We start from the raw sequence: 17,978 nt of genomic DNA on the forward strand, positions 1-17,978 counted from the left end.
CTGGCTCTCCCTTTCATCCTTCCTCTGGATCCTGCAGTAACTACTCCGACTCCAGATGTCACAATGGTCCAACATAAGATGCTGTGTTATTAATAAGTAATCTTACTGTCTCTGAGTGGTGTGTCACCCTATTTTACTCACTTTGCTCTGTGATGTATGATGAGTAAGGATGCTGGGCGTTCTTTTAAAAAATAAGTACAGTACTGTACTCAGATTGTTTTCAGTCAGGTTTTCTGTTTGTTTTATGACTATTTTGGTTGTTTAAAATGTCTTCTCCAGATTTTTTGGCAATACTAAAGACATCAGGATCTCTTGTAAAGCTTCAAAACTCCAGATGGAGCTCCAGAAAGAAAAATCCCTATTCCCACCACAGTCGTACAATATCATTCCTCAAAGTTTGAGGACATGTTCTGTAGGTATGATGCAGAAGAACATAGTCTGATGTAACTTGAATGTCAAAGTAGATCACCAGCATCCCATAGTAATCCTCCTTGTGATCAGCTGTGTTCTTGATAAGATCATTTAATAGACTTTGTTCTGACATGAACAACCCCTCTTTCCTTACATAGGAGTATGACTTTAGCGAAGCTGGAAACACTGCTGTTAAAACTTTTAACGAGTTGTCAACAACCATTTATGTTGTTACCTGTTGATAGCTGAGAAGCTCCCCACCACAGCTCACTCACTATGACTCCATTTTGGTCCCAGCAGTCAGTGGAGACAGACCTCTGTCCTTGCTGGCTGGACACTGAAAAAAATTCCACCATTACTCTTAGTCCTTGACTCAGGATCTTGGTTAATGGAGGGGTGCAGATATCATGTTATGTTTAACTCCTTAAGTTGGCCAAGGGTGAAAGCTCATCCTTGTCTCCTTTGGGTAAGACTTCTATGAAGTACAGTATTAGGATCAGACTCCTCCATGAGGAAGTCTGTTTTTATAAGTGTCTTTTGCTGACCCTTCGGGTTTATACGATGGGCACCCACGAGTGGTGTTGATTCAATGTTTTCAGCCTCGCTTATTGGAAGCCAGTTTCTTTGTGATCAAGTGGCGGTTTGCTTAACAAGCTGCCTCTCATGAGGACAGGCATGCGTTCCCTCCAGTGCACTTACCTCTCAGGGTGGGTTCGCATGCTGAGTTTGCTTAACACGAGGACATGCTTGCCTATCCTCTCTGGGGTAATGCGAGGGGTGAGTTCATGAGGACACAAGTTTGTCCTCATACTTCTAAGTTCTCCGACCCTTGGTAGACCTTCATCAGATGCCCTCACAAGTGCGAGAGGTTGTCCTCATCTGGGAGCACATCTCCCCAGGTGGCTCGGAAGCACCACACACAACAAGTATGTACTCAGTGCTCAAATTATCTGTTGAGGACTCCAGGTGAAATCACTGGCAATCGTAGAGCTTTATCCACCTGAGCACTCGCTTGCATTTGAACACATTTTATCCTTTCTAAACCCCGAGCGTGCATGAGACGGTTAGGAGTCTAGTATAGGTGGTTTACTCCACTACTTAGGCACTGACATCACTCTGAAAACCAATACTGTTTGGGTATGTTTTCTTATTGAGAGATCTTAGTTCCTACGATAGCTATACAGGGGTATATGCTTTTATGCGTCTTCTGTGTTTATGGAAACAAATTCCTCACAGATCCTGAGTCTCTCTTCAGGGCAAGAGAGAGTTTTCCTACTAATCCCTCTCTCTCCCATAAGAATTACACCTAGAAATCTTGGGTATACTTGTAAAAGATTCCCAAGTTTTTTAGGACGACTTGAATTCAGTTGTTTTCAGGAAATACAGTACAAATTACTGTACTGTAGATTTGTAATTTTTCTCTTTTCATGATTACGATTGTGCACTCTTCCCTGACAATAGTAAACAACAAGAAATTAGGTGTGCTTGTGCGAAGCACTTGCCTTTCCCGAGTAAACAAGGACGTCATGTTGCATCTTCCTCCTAGTACCGTGGTAATGAGTTTGCCTATCATAAGCATGGTAGCAGATCGATCCCACCGTGGGAATATGATTTTTTATCTGTTTTTACTCGCATTTAGTTATATTTTAAATGTTATGCACAGAGGTTTCTTGCACGGGTAATTGTTTGTACATTTAGATCTTATCCGCCTCAGTAAAGGAGTCAGTGAGCTGATGGCGATCAAATGAAAGAAAACGGTCCGATTATCTTTTATAAACAAGAAGTCTTGAAATATCAGTCGGAAGGAGTTTTTTAATAGATACTCCTACCGTCTTTTCTCTCCCACTGGGAGAGATAGAGTTAGGCACTCCCCGAGAACGAAGTAAACTACCATGGTTTGAGCACTATTTTGTTCTCCCCTCGACAGTCCACAACTACTATCATCTTTCCTCTATTCCAGTCTTGCTCTTTGTGAGCAAACATTGGAACAGCACGTCAATGCAAGCAGCTTTGGAACATTTTCGGAATGTTTCCACTTCAGCTTCATTTTGCTGATCCATTTATTAATGGCTCAATGTTCAGTAGGTTATTTTCTCTAGATTGCTCTCCCATTAGAGCTATATTAAATGTACTACTAAGGGTTCACATGTTCTTTTAAGAGAGTACCATGGCATAAGTAAATGGTCGCAAGTCGCAGTTGCTCAAGTGATTTTGTTGTGACCGATCACTTACCTGTTCACGATCAGTCACACACCTCTAAACTACTCTTGATTGATTATACACTCTCTCCCCTTTCTGTCCACGCAAGTAACACTTCTAACCCCTCATTTTCTTCTGGCTAACACTTGCCTGAAATAAAGAAGGGGGCTAGTTAGTGGGTAAAAGGTAAATGAATCTTACACATATAGACCTAAGCAAGTACTCAGGTTTGTAATGCAAAATTAAAGGAAATGAATTTACTTCCTAAGGGTTTCAATTGGTAGGTTGCTAATTTAGTAGTTACACTTAGGCACTCTTCTCAGAGCTGTCACTTCCAGGCACCCTCCTCATCTTTGGTATGTTGCCCTGCTCTCCCCCTTTTACTATTATATACTCTTCAGATGGATAGTAGGGATATGCGCAAGCATACCGATTATGCTTGGCCAGCTTAGTCTGCACACACCTGGCTGCTAGCTCTCTCAACTGCCTATGGCATATGCTTGCCTTCGCACAGCTGAGGTTGCTCTACCTGTTGAGGTAGAGCACACTATCCAGGCTCGCTCACCTGTGGCTGTGTTTGTAATGCACCAGGTCTTGTATGTGCTTGCAATCAGTGAGCCTACTTCACTTGGTCTCGCATCCTTGTTACCCTGAAAGATATAATTAGAGCAAGTGTTCTCTTAATGCACTCAGCGTGCACTCAAGGGGTGTGCCATGTGAAAGGCCTTGATGTTCCACAATTTTTGCCTCCTTCAAGGGTGGGTTTCTCCTATGATGTAATGACATGTGGAAAGATACCTGCAGTTTGGATAGATAGCTAAGGGAGTCATACGTCTAAGCTTGGCACTGGGAACGCAGAGCTCGATCACATGCCTCAGCTTGCACACTATCAGGCTTACCCGCTTTCATAGGCCGAACGGCTACACTGTGGTCTTGCGAGGCTGCGAGTCTCCAGCACTCACAGGTGTCTGTATTAGCACTCCAGGTGTGATCGCTATCTCGCTTGCTGGGCTGGATTGAGAGCGCAACGTGACATCTACCTGCACGCAACTCACCCACCTTTACCTCTAGCTCAGTCACACACTGTTATGCCTGCTCTACCTGGTGAGGTAGGGCACGCAATGCAGGCTCGTGCTTGCACACCTGTGGTTGTGCGATCAACACAATCTCCCCTTGGCTTGTGTTTGCCCACGATCAGCTGAGCTTGTTTCGCAAGGTTCGCATTCCACTCGTGATTCTTATTGGTTGCATGAGGGATCAGTGAAGGGCTTAGCCCTTTTGGCAGAGGTGCTGACCATGGTAGAGAGGACCACTCTACAAGTATATGTTAAGGAACCCCAAGCTTCTGTACTAGACTCTTTCTTGTCAAGAAGGTGTCTGGAAACTGGAGACCGGTCTTAAAACTCCGGTTGAAATGGAGACCCCAGTTCGATCTGGTAAACAATCAGATCATTAGGCTTCATAGTTGTACTGTATACCAGTTCAAGGTATTGTGACATAGGTCATCAACAGCCCCACAGATGTTAACTAGGATCTTTGTCCCTGTTCACAGGATCACCTTATAGTGTTGTAAGAGCTAGCTCCCTTGTTTCAAGACACACTTTTGGCAAGCCCATCAATGGCAAGGACTGTTGAGAAACTTAGCCTCCCTTGAACACCTAGCTCCGAACAGTCAACTTCATATACGGTCCTTACAGTGGCAAAGCAAGGCCTTCATGTCGTAAAACAAGGTCCCTCCTGGAACGATGTTCTGATGGAGGGACCTTCAGGAGCAGCTTTCCTACTCCAACCTCCGCAGAGGTGCAGAGTTTCATTTTTCCTCTCCGGAACTTATGATATATATATATATATATACTGTATATATATATATATATATATATATATATATATATATATATATATATATATATATATATATATATATATTTATAAACACATACTGTACATTCACATATACAGTAGTCATCCTCTTCAATATTATAATATTGAATTGTTGTGAGCCATTTTCAAGGAACATGTATAAATTGCATTTTTTTAGAAATAAAATTTGTACTATATTACTTTATTAATATTGTACACTATGTAGTAACTGCTGATAACATTCTTTACATGTTAGTGCTGCATAGTATAATGCCATGATCATGCTACTCATTCATGATAAAGCATACAGTCCTCTGTTATTATCAAATAATTTATGTCACTTATAACCCTTACTGTCTTTTGCAGAATCCCGACGAAGATACAGAATGGAACGATATTCTCCGGAAAAAGGGCATATTGCCCCAAAAAGAACCAGAAATTACCGAGGAAATGATAACAGAAATGATGGAACAGACCATTCAGGAGAAGCAAAGTGCAGGTACGTACTTTATTTACTATATTTATTTACTGAAATGTCCTATACACTTATGAATTGGATATTGTAATGCTATATGTATTTATTTGTTCTACCATATCAGATACTATTGGTTTTTACTGCATTTATTCACATGACAATGTACAATAGTCTTCAGTGGAGATTGATTTATTCATGCCAATAGGTACCATTGTACTTAAAAAATATGTCTGAAATGTTCATGCATCTTTATTTTAGCTGAGGGGTTATAGTACCTGATAGGAAACATCATGGTCTTGTAATCTGTGCGTTGGGAATTCGATCTCAAGCCAGATAGTTTCTAGTAGTGCCTATAGCCCAACTGTCCTTGTGAGCTAGGAAGGGGGGTTTGGGGGAGCCTAATGCCTACCAGCAGAGTCATCAGTAACCATTGCATGGCCCTCCATGGTTATAGGTTTGGTGGAGAGAGGGAGTTTGGTTGCTGGTCAAATCTATATTTGTTACAACACAAATACAAACCTTTGTCCTTTACATAGGAGAAATAAAAGCGGAGCTGGAGAACATGGAAGTTTAAACTTTTATAACGAAATGTAAACAGGCGGCCGGCAATTACAACCCACGAGTGGGGAAACACCGGCCCTCTGCTTGCTCACACAGAGCAGTTACTTTGATGATAGTTGTCAGTGGGAACAATCATTCTTCCACTGTCTGGAGATTAGTGTTTAATGCTTTTTATTTCTTTCAGCTAGTATGTCTCCTGGAGAATCTTTTCATTTTATTTTTCAGTAGTACCCTTGGACACCTGTTCCCGGTTTAATGCTAATAGCATCTTGGGACATTGTCCTTGGGTCTGAGACATTCTGTATTTAATGACAGCATGTCTCCCACAACTCAGTTGGTTGGCCAAAGGTGAATGCAGGACTCTCACTTTTGCTGCCCTTGAGTCAGACTTCTCTGAAGCCGGAAGGAAACAATATCGAGAGGAAAAAGCTTCTTTCTGAAGGAATACTGTATCCTGCTTTGGATTAACTCGCTCGGGAGTAATTCAAGCACTGTTGAATCAATGTTCCCTGACTGGATAAAACACTGATCAACTTGCTTTTAGTGAACTCAAGCGTGCTTTACAAGTGAGCACGCTCACCCCTGTAGAGGAAACATGCTTCATGCTAGCATGTCTCATATGCGCCTCCCTATTGGATGTGCTCCCCACCGAAGGATCCTTATGTTTATGAGCAACATGACTCTCAACACACATTGCTGTGTGCTCAAGAATGGACACTTTCTCTCACGTGAGCATGCTAGCTCTTCGGAGTGTATGCAATGGCAACGCACACATCTAAATGAACCAGTGCTTTTGAGCACATGTGCATGGTGGCTAACCTATCCTTACTAGACTTGTTGGGGTTCTAGAACAGTTGGGTTACCTCACACACCTTTGCATGCATCTCTTAGTGTGCTACTACAGCTAGCATGTTCAGGATAGGGAGCAAGTCTGAACTCTTTGAGAAGAATCTTTACAATTGCGAGAGTTGGAGCACATACCCAAATGCAGCTGCTCTCTGGTCCAGAGTAGTTTCTTTCACAACAATTATTAATTGTCCTCGATAGAATTTGGGTCGACTTCACACACTCACTCTCTTCTGGGAGTAGAAGAGTTCTCAGTAGGGAACATCTCCTATTATCCTAAAAACATATTCTTTGCAAATCTTGAGTTTCTTTACATCTCGCATACCTGAAAAGGATTTCCAAACTTTTCGGGAGATCACACACACAGATGTATATATACAGTATATATATTGCTCTTCCAAATGAGTGACACTTAGACTGTTTAACTCAGAAATTCAAATTACTTTAAGATTTGGAATATTCCTTATGCCCTGAACGTGTTTGCAGGATTACACTCGGGTGTTCTCCCCAAGGGGAGATAAATTCCTTATGTCTTGAACGTGCGTACTCGATTTCACTTGTGTGTTCACTTATCTCAAAGCCAGCAGGAATTTTAGGCAGGTTCATTTGAAGCCCAAACTAATGAAAAAGCATGCCGGGAGGCATCTTCACATACAATCAGATTTTATTAGATGCTTTATGGACAGAGGCAAACTTTTGTATGAGTTCGTAGTTAGTCAGCTGACTTTGTACACACTGAAGAAAATGGGGCTTAGCCTTTCTCTCTCTCTCCTTTTTTTTTGATAATTCCTTTAAAACTGATCGATAGAAGTTGCCAATACAGTAAGTCACTCCTACTGTTTCTCTCCCCGTGGTAAAGACAGTTTTTGCCAGCATTCACCAGGACGCAGAATACAATGGAAATTTTTACATTGAAGTATTGGGTTTTCCCACTAGCTGATCACTGAAGTACTTTAGCCTGCAATAGCGAACACCCTTTGAAATAACACCACTAGGAAAGTATCTTTTGGAACATTACCTCATTTTGCTTATTATCATTACAGTAATCTGTTAGCAATTGCTCGCTTTTGCAATACAGTAGCTTCTTTTCCTGGTATGCTCTCTTGTTAGAATGATACTTGGTTTGCTGCTAGGTGTCTGCACACACTGGTGAGAGTGCTATTGCACAAGTGTACATTTACAGACTAAACTTAAACTGCTCACGTCATTGCCTGCGATACAATGGTTTGTACATCCTCTCACCTACTTATGATCAGTTGCACACCCTCCCTCTTGGTTGTGGTTGATCGCGCATACCCTCGCCTGTCTACTAGAGCTCTCTCCTGTGGGAATACTGCTAATAGTCATCTCATTTGTTTCCTTGCAAATACAAACCCGAAGAAAGGACTTAGGTTGTATGATGAGGAGAGTACAAGTGATCTCAAATACTTCCTACATAAATGCAAAAATGAGGAGAGGACTCAGACTTTTATAGGTAGAAATAATAGAAATCACTTCCAATTTTGGGCTTAGTAGGTAGGTTACTGATCTAATGGTTGCTCTTATGCATAAAACGTACAGTAGTGCAGTTACATGCTGGTACCCTCCTAACAATTTGCATCTCCCTCTTTGGTCAACTTGCGAGTCCCAACTTTAGTGCAAATATGCTTGGGGTGCTCCCTTACACTGGGACACGTGAGTAAGCATGCCTGCCAGCTCCAAAAGCATGCTTACGCTCTCCACGATTGGCCCAAATGCACGCACTTAGTCTTACCTTTAGAATGCCCATTGGTTCTACAGCAGGCTCAAAAGTGCAAACATATACCTTTACTTTAGTGCCCTAGCTCTTCGGGGTGTATTTAACGCTGTGGAGCTCTCTTAAGATCACTGAGAGGTGTGCAGTTAAAATCGCTTCTTGTCCCAAGCGCTCTAGCGACTTCGGTTGCTTTGTGATTCGCCTTTACTCTCGCAAGGAGAAGAGCTCCTTGTCACATGAGCGCTATAGGTCACGAGCGCATTCACCATCATCCGGCTGTGCACCTCGCTAACATGAGCATAGCCAGCTAAGAGTAGAGAACAGGTGAATACTCCTCACTGATGCTTTAAAGAAGATGCGCTTCACCCTCTTATGCTACGCCTAAGCGCTCATTACCCCAAGTAACAACAGGACACACATGATTCCTCTGGGAGTACCACAGGGTCCTAATCTTGCATCTAGGCCTTGCACTTCCAAGTGAAATCGCCATGTAGACCCTTCCCAGAGAAGCCGAGAGCACACGCCCTTTGGAGGACTTGTCCGCAATTACTGAGCCCAAGCATAGTCCCATAAAATCAGATGACCGAAGGCGCAACTGTTATTGCCAAGTGACGCCTCTCCCAGGTGATCATTATCATCCCCGAACCCATCGTGGTTCTAGATCACCCAGGGAGGTCTCTTATATCAATGACTATAGGTTGTCACGAATAGATGTTGATTCTGCCTGATGCTCTGCCTTTCCTTGGAGTTGGAGGAGGGGTAATGAGGACTGCTGGTGGCTCCCTGCAGAATGTACTGTACTAGGATCTGTCCAAATCCAAAGTTTCCTAAAGCCTTGAAGGGGAAGATGATGACCAGTCTCCTCTCTTCCTTCTCTGAGGATGCATGCCCCAGGGAAAGCAAGGACTTGAAAACTGTTCCCAGGAAGTTCTACAGTTTGCCAGTAGATTCGAGTTTCGCGGGAGGCTCAAGACTCGGGATCAATAGCTGCTCCTCAAAGGGGTGCTGCAGACAGCCTCTCCAGATCAGAGAAGAGCAAGAGACTTACCGGACTCTCAAATACCTAGTCATTCCAAAGGATAGAGTGTTTTTTAGCTATGTTCCTGAGTATATGACCAAGACCTAAAACCCACTTGCTGACAATACGAGGTATGTGTCCCTCTTATCTTCTCTTCAGGCAGCATCCAGATGGGATCAGGAGACTCCATGGTGGTATCTTGAGAGGACGCTGCACTTGAGGCCTAACCCCTAAAGACTTTTCAGCACTAGCAGGATAAAGAAAAGTATATCCAAGGAAACTTTCTTTCTGGTTTTGTGAAACCATAAGATGTGGCTATCCCTCAACCAATGAGAGGGTTGGAGGTTCAACATATGCAAAGTCTCACAAAGTTATGAATACTGTATTTGGCCAATGTTAGCATTTGGGAAAAACTTTTAAGTGGCACAGGCATTAAGGCAGGAGTCTGAAAATGCCAGTATATCCACAAGTCCTTCGGATACCTTTACCCTTAGTTCTCTGGTAGCTACTCATCAGGTTATGTAGCCAGCTTAGCTCTCTCACAAGACTAGATTTATCTCTTCTAAGATAGTGGTTTTGACATAAGCCTAAATTGACGGGTATCCTCCTCTCTGGTTACGGCTCATTTTCCTTTTGCCTACTCATACACTGAATAGTCTGGCCTATTCTTTACATACTGTATTCTCCTCTGTCCTCATACACCTGATAACACTGAGATTACAAAGCAATTCTTTTTCTTTCAAGGGGTTAACTACTGCACTGTAATTGTTCAGTGGCTACTTTCCTCTTGGTAAGGGTAGAAGAGACTTTTTAGCAATGGTAAGCAGCTTTTTTAGGAGAAGGACATTGCAAATTTAAACTATTGTTCTCTGGTCTTGGGTAGTGCCATAGCCTCTGTACCATGGTCTTTCACTGCTTTGAGGGAGAGTTCTCTTGCTTGAGGGTACACTCGGGCACACTATTCTATTTTGTTTCTCTTCCTCTTGTTTTTTTAAAGTTATTATAGTGTATGTATGAAATATTTATTCAAATGCTGTTACTGTTCTTAAAGTATTTTATTTTAATTTTTAATAACTTCTCTTGTAACTTCTTTATTTCCTTCCCTCACTGGGCTATATTCCCTGTTGGAGCCCTCGGGTTTATAGCATTCTGCTTTTCCAACTAGGGTTATAACTTAGTAAGTCATAATAATAACAATAATAATAATAATAATAATAATAATAATAATAATAACTGACCATCTACTCTTTGTTTCCCTTGTTTTGGGTATGCAGCAGTCGTGGCCATTGGACCAGACATCAGATGCAGGAAAGCTTCATAACGAGCAATCTAGAGAATGGTTTGGTTGTATTTGATCCTATTTCTAATAATAGCTCTGGATACATTCTAACAACATATCCTGTATAAAGGTATAGGCTCTACTGTGACTAAGTACAGTACCTTTTATTTTTGGTATAGACCTGTAATGAATCTTCAAACTTCTTAATTGCTTCAGTTTATTTTGTATTTGTTATAAAGGGTTATGGAAAGATGAGTGCTTGACAAGCTCACTGAGGCAGACACTGATTTGAAATTCAACAGGCCAACCGCCGTAGGCATGACGTAATGAAGATGTCAATATGATAGCAGAAAATGGAGTTGATTATAAATTAAGCTATATTAAAGTAATAAACAACAAGGCCTAACCTAATGCCTGTTGCATCACTATGCAGACTGTTAAGAGGCTAGCAGGACCATCGCCTTCTCTCCTACATAGGACTAGGTGCAGTGACAATTCTCTGGAAAGTTGAACCAGCCAGAAATTTCGTCTGTTGAGACTTCCTCCCATCTAAGGATGAGTCTCCTATTAAATGATGATTGTTTTATTCATGTGGGAACAACAATTTTTTTATTAAGTATTTTGCATTTTTCTTAACTATACGAAGCTGAGTCATATAAGTTACACTTCCTGCTTCAGCGTCAACACAAATCCTAGGCCTAAGGTCAAAAGTGCTGGTCTTGATGACTGATATGTGGGCCAGGCTTCCCCTGTACCTCCTGTTGGTAGTTATATCTATCCCGTTAAGTTTAGAAGGCCGTTCTGGCTTTGCTAAAGTTATGCATCTACTTTTATTAAAGGACTGAAGTTTGTACAGTATAGTTATAAGAAATGCAAATTGCTTTTGAAAATTTGAGATTTTACTTTGTGTCTATTGTTTGTCATTTTTCTTTTAGAGTTTATTCCTTACTTCTCAGTTTCTTCTACTATGCTAAGGCTTCATTCTGTATTAGGGGCCCTTTGGCTTGCGACATTCTACTATTTAAATTTTGGTATCCACTTGTATTTTGATGATAAAATAATAAAGTTCATTTTTTCAGAGGGCAGATTAGGGAAATTGACGCTAGACCAGTTAGATGAACTTGAAGATGATGAAGATGAAGCTATCTTGCTTGAGTTTCGAAAGAGGCGAATTGAAGAAATGAAAGCACAGGCTCAAGCCAATAAATTTGGTGAGGTGAGAACTTTATGTTATGAAGTTGTAATTTTCATATTCAAAATTTTGTTGTTTGAGAAATGTTTAGGCAAATCACATTGTCTTGCTATCATCTCAATTTTTTTACATATGGAATTCAAATTACATTCTGATTTTGATATTTCCAAAGCAGTAATATTATACCACTAGGCAACTGTAAGGCCCTAGGAAAAGGAAAGTACTGTGGGGCATAAATGTTCCAGTTAGACTTGCAATTAATTTTAAAGAAAACTTATTACACAAGTACTGTAGGAGAAAAGGAAATTAAAATGGGTAACATTACAGGAGTTTTACTCTACAGGCAAGCATCACTATATGATTGATTGATAAGTGTATGATGTCCTATCTGACTTAAGTGTTATTTTAAATATAAGTGTGATGGAATTTGACCAAATCTTTTGACAACTTGCATGACTGGTGGGTGGGTGGGAGTCAGAGGGGAAATACTTAGGGTGGGGTGGGAAGCTACACAGTTATGTTTTACTTTGGAGAATGCTTTGTGTGTGATTTGAATGCATATGCCAATATAGACATACAAAAATAGCCCTTACATAATCATGAATAAAGACTAGAATCGCAAGTTTCTCAGTTGGTGGTGAGGTGAGATTTGAGGATAGGGGGTTAGAGGAATGACTCACGTAGGAATGTCTCCACTGGCTAAAGGGAATGGCGTGATTCTACCTTGTAACATAAAATCACACTAAAATAGCCGTTACACAATCAGGAATAAAGGCTAGAATTCCAAAGTCTTTGTTAGGTGGGTGAAGAAAGGAGAAGGGCGGCTAATATCCATGAGGGGAGGAGCTTTTACAGTGAAATATCCTAAGTGTGATATACGACCATGTGGTGTACGTTTTTGTAGGATATACGAGTGATTTTAACTTCTATATGGCATCTATTTATAGATGACGTAACCGGTATGCCAACGTGTCGTATCTGGCATATTTTGACATTTAGAAATTGTCATCGTAGCGAAGGGGTTAAGATTGTTTAGATGGTTTAGATTGGCTTCTTTCGTCTATTTTTCACAAGCTAGAAGTTAATCCATTGGTTATTCAGCCAAAAGAAATTTGATCCCAGCCAAGTTTCAAACTCTTACCTAACTTCTCACATTTTGATTAGTGGTTCTAGTGCATCAGTCGGTAAACGTTCTGATGATGTACTACACATGACAGAGTCAAGATCCTCTAATTTGTCATGGGACTTCTTTTCCTTGATCTTATTTTGGATTTGTTGAGATTTGAATAAATGAATTTATGAACAAGGTGAATATGGAATACCCTGTATTCCTAGAAATGACCTTGAAGTTTTCATTTCTAGCTTACCAAATGAATTCTCTTAAGAAACATTATTGAAATGATACAGGTAATGAATATTGTATTTGAGTCTAATTTTGTGTGAAAGAGTATGGTATGTAAGCAGGTTGTCATTTTAGGCATTGGTGGATTTCACTTTTAATGAATATCTAGAGTGGTCCAAATAAATTAAATTTATTGTGTGTTATTAATATTTGGTAAATAGCTAGATGAAATTGGGATCAGATTATGAATTATGTATAATTATTCCCAGGTGGTACAGTGTAGAATGAGAAACAATGAGAGTAGGTGTTGTATTCTGCACATCAGCAGTAATGCAATACTCTACATACAATAAAGCTTCATTTGATTGTTTTTAATAATTTGACATTTTACAAGCTTGAGTGAAGTAAAAGGTTTGCTGCTGATGCAACAGTCCTATTAAAGTAAGAGGAATTTTGACAAAATATTTTTTATGTGCATTTTCCATTGCATTTGAAGCTCAGTGAATTTTTTCAGGATTTTGTGTTTTTCTTCCTATTCGCCCATAAATTGGCATTCCGGCCGGGTCCCTTAAAGTATTAATCAGTCAAAACTAGACTTATTTTTTCTGGTTAAAAGATTAATCATAGATGCTTACAAGGAGTTACAGTACTTCCAACTCAGAGGAAAGCTTTATTTTAAATGATCTGCAGCTATATTGCTGAAATTTTTGTATTAATCTGATTTTGAAGAGAGTTTTAGCTGCAAATCAAAGCTTACCTCATTTAAAAGTTTTTACGGCCATTTACACCAGCTCTCACTGTATCTGACTCCAATGTAAAGAACGTCAAGTTTATATAATTGGGAAAAAAAACAAATCACCTAAATTTGTCATTTTATTCATCAAAATTACATTTTATGAGGGAAAATTTATTTTTGCACTGAAAGATATGAAATTCAAGCATACAGGAATTGTTAGTGCATTAAAATTACAGTAATATAACTACCGGTAATCAGTTTTATGCATTTTACCCAATTTATGAAATTTCTTATAAAATCTTTGCTTTCACTATGTCATTCCATTGTTTAAATTTTGGTTCTGTAATATAATTTTCAATATTAAACTTACCCGATAATCATGTAGCTGTCAACTCCGTTGCCCGACAGAATTCTATGGAGGGATACGCCAGCTATCACAATACTAGAAGGGGGTGTACTTACCAGCGCCACCTGTGGCCAGGTACTATAGTACTTCTTGTTGACACCTCCTCAATTTTTCCTCTGTCGTGCTTCCGGCAAGACGTTCTGGGATACGCTTATGTTCTTGGAGTATTTTCACGACTTTGGTGAAGTATTTCTCTTTGATTTCGGCTGTCGCTTTACTGGAAACTTCTATATTAGCTTAGTTAGCTTTTGGAATTAATTTGATTAATTATGGTGACGAAGAGAGTATGAACTCTCTTTCACCTTTTAATGGCCGACCCTTCCCTTAGACGGAAGTGTTGGTGTCTAAGAGAGTATAGAATCTCTTTCTTAATTTTGCTTAACAAAAGTTATAGATTTATTTTATATCTCTCCGCCTCTTATAGGCCTCTTCGATTAACTTCCTTTTATTATAAACTTATTAAAATTAATTTTTATATTTGTTTATATTCGACCTTCCTAATAGTAGGCGGTCTTTTCTTGGTACCGAAGTTAATTAACATTGAGCCCGTCATTTCGGTTTTACCTGTTAACATATTATGCTATTTTAATGTCTTTGAAAGAATTTCTTTGATAGTCTAGTACTGTTTTCAAAGTTGAACTAACGTTTTGTTTTGTCTCTGCAGTTGTTGACGTTCAGAACGTTCAACTTGCGCTCTATCGTTACGATAGAGAAAGAATTTTCACGGTTTCACGTTGCAGTAAGAGTAACCGTGTCTAGCGTTTTGTTCATTCTTTCTTAACTTAATGGTTTTAATCCTAATAAAGGAACTTTTCATTTTGGGAAATATTTCAGTTTTTTCCTTTAACAATAATATGTTTTAACGATATATTTGATTGGGCTCTTCTCTCAGGTTCTAAGTCAAGAGAGAGAGAGAGAGAGAGAGAGAGAGAGAGAGATAGAGACGGAGGGAGAAAGAGGAGGATAAACGTTTCATTCAAGCGAGTAACGTTGTTATCGTTTTTGCTCTTCTCCCTAGTCTCTTTAGGGGAAGAAGGTAAACGTTTCTAGAGTGATCTAGTGTTTAGTCTCTTTCCTGCCACTGAATTATTTATCTTTCATTAGATTTTTCTGTTACATTGTAATTCTGTTTTCGCAATTACTAACTTTTGAGAAAGGATAGAATTGCGTGTTTCAGGTACAAACCACTTAAAGTTTCGAGTTCAGTGAAATAAGTGCAAACAGAAAATCAAAGTGATAAGTGATTAGCGCAAAGTGTGTCAGTGTTGTGCGTGAGGGTACTTCTGTGCGCGCCAGTCGTCCTCCCAGTCCGGGACCTCTTGCAAGCTCCCAAGCCCAGGGGAGAAGCAATGTCGAAGGACAAAAGGGTTCAGCAGGCCTTGATCGGCGCACAGAAGTATCCTCGGTGGTTGTGGGCGTGTCTTACCGAGACCGTCACTCCCACCCGCAGACGATTGAGCCCTTATTTTGCTCGTCTGCAGAAGGAATTTAGGGGAGAAAACGCTGGTCTCAGGTCTCAAGACCTCTTAAACGTAAAGTCCAGACCTATGCCAGACGTACGAAGTTAGAGTTCAACAACCCGGATGCAGTCATTGGGTTAGCTCTGACTCTCCTCAGTCATCAGTTGAATGCACTCCGCCTAAGAGGAGTAAGGTTCTGCCGCAACAGATCTCTGCTGTTAAGGCTTTACCTCAGCAGACCTTAGTGTCTGCCGACCCCAAGTTGACTCTACTGCAGTCCATGCAGTCACAACTTTCGGTCTTGATGCGTGAGTGTCGGGCTGAGAAGGTTGCGCCTCCGCCTGCGCTCGCTCCGCCTGCGCTCCCTCCGCCTGCGCTCGCTCCGCCTGACCGCAGTACCACCTGCCAGGCGTACGATGTTGAGCCACGTTATGAGTTTACTGATCCCAGTGGTGTGCAGCTCCCTCCGCCTTCCTTAAGGCAACCTCAGCAATGGGAACAGGAGGCTTATACCTCTCTTCCTCCGCTTCCACTTGCTGTTCCACCAGTGAGGCAACACTCGCTTGAGGTACAACCTCTCCCATCCATGAGTCAGTCTCCTCAGCTCTCGCTGCAGCGAGCTCAACCCTCCTCAAGGCAAGCACCTTAACACCTTAGCCTTGCGCCTCAGGAGCCTCAACTTGCGAGATTTTTACTGCGTTCTGCGCAGCCACTACCTTTTCGCTCTCAGCTCACACCGCAGGAACCTCAACTCGTTCCTCAGGAACTTGCTACTGCGCATCCGCCAACCACTCAGCAAGCGCAACCCTTGAGTTCAGCCACTCATGCCAGGAGTCAGCCTCCTCCACCCATGCGCCTACCTTCTGCTACTTCCTTTGATCAGCCTTTGCAGACTGAGCCTCAGGTGTTCCCTCAACAGAGTCTTGAAGAGGAAACCACAACTATTGTTGTTCCAGCTCGTTCTGACTCTGCTGTTCAGCATACCTTACCTCCATTTTCAAACCTTATGATAATGGAGGTTATTTGTATTACTTATAAAAATATATTTGTATTCCTTGCAATATATTTTTTAACAATATCGCAAAATATGGCAAAAATATGAATCATGAGTTATGAATGTAAGGTAAATATTATGTTGATATTAAAACCCCATGCAAGCATGCATAAAGCACTCTAGCACTGGTCATGGAATTTCTGAGAAATGTTAAACGCCATGCACACGCTCTGCTTACCTTACAGCATGCTCTACATACAGCATGCTCTGCTTACAGCATGCTCTGCATACTACATGCTCTGCATACAGCATGCTCTGCATTCAGCATGCTCTGCATACAGCATGCTCTGCATACAGCATGCTCTGCATACAACATGCTCTGCATACAGCATGCTCTGCATTCAGCATGCTCTGCATACAACATGCTCTGCATACAGCATGCTCTGCATTCAGCATGCTCTGCATACAACATGCTCTACATACAGCATGCTCTGCATACAGCATACTCTGCATACAACATGCTCTGCATACCTTACCGCATGCTTCTCAGTCACACATCTTTGGTTGTTGCCAACTCACTAGACTGTCAAGCAGTTTCATAACGTTGCCTTCTAGTCTGCTGCTTTTGCACCAGTGAACCCTCACTGAGAGAACTTAGCTTTTCTAGGATATGGTCCCTGTAGATGGCGAAAGTTCTTTTCTCCCTCCTTCTGATATTCCCTTGAGGACTCTGTCATTTGGAGGGAGCCTTTAGCTGCATAGCCTCCTATGGACTTTTATTTAAGCATAACATGCTTCCAGGGAAGGTAATGGTTCCACTTCAGTCGCTAATCCCGTCTGTTACCACACCTGCTCCCATAGACCTTGAGCTGTGTTGCAAGACATGCAGTCCAAGCTTAGTCCTTGTTAGAGGATTTTTTGTTTACGGAGTCAATGTGTCACGGGGAAGACGTTCAACAACCAACAGAAGTGACTTGTTGTGACGCAGTGCGGCAACCTCAGCAACCCGATAAGGAGTTGTCTGTACGACCCAGACAGTCTAGACAGATTCGGGTTGTCACTGTACTTCCTCGCTTGCCCATGATTGACAGTTCACAGACTGTGCAGCAGTACCATGATCTTGTGTCCGGCTCCGTCAGACGACTGGCTTTTAAGAGCTCCCACAAGTCGTCGCTGTCTGGAGATTTTCAATGGACTATGGATCTGACCAAGGAACTGGGCCTCCTGGTCAATTTTGAGGAGTCTCAGCTCGTTCCATCCCAGACCATTGTCTCCTTGGGTATGGATCTTCAGAGTCGAGCTTTTCGGACTTTTCCGTCGGCCCCAAGGATCTTCCAAGCCCTAGAATGCATCCAGAGCATGCTGAGAAGGAACCGATGCTCAGTCAGGTAGTGGATGAGTCTAACAGGGACACTTTCATCGCTGGCCCTGTTCATCGTGTTAGGGAGACTCCACCTCCCCCCC

The 17,978-nt window shown here is 41.4% G+C and overlaps 1 protein-coding gene across 1 annotated transcript in view; it reads left to right on the plus strand.

Annotated features, from left to right (window-relative positions):
* LOC137641586 (phosducin-like protein 3) overlaps positions 1-17,978 on the plus strand; it is a 53,715-nt gene that overhangs the window by 11,265 nt on the left and 24,472 nt on the right. Inside the window, exons 2-3 of the mRNA XM_068374294.1 lie at positions 4,837-4,969; positions 11,464-11,600. Coding sequence (XP_068230395.1) covers positions 4,837-4,969; positions 11,464-11,600 — 270 coding nt within the window. The remainder of the gene's footprint in view (positions 1-4,836; positions 4,970-11,463; positions 11,601-17,978) is intronic.

The sequence above is a fragment of the Palaemon carinicauda genome, chromosome 5 (genome assembly GCF_036898095.1).
Source record: "Palaemon carinicauda isolate YSFRI2023 chromosome 5, ASM3689809v2, whole genome shotgun sequence".
Lineage (NCBI taxonomy): Eukaryota > Metazoa > Arthropoda > Malacostraca > Decapoda > Palaemonidae > Palaemon > Palaemon carinicauda.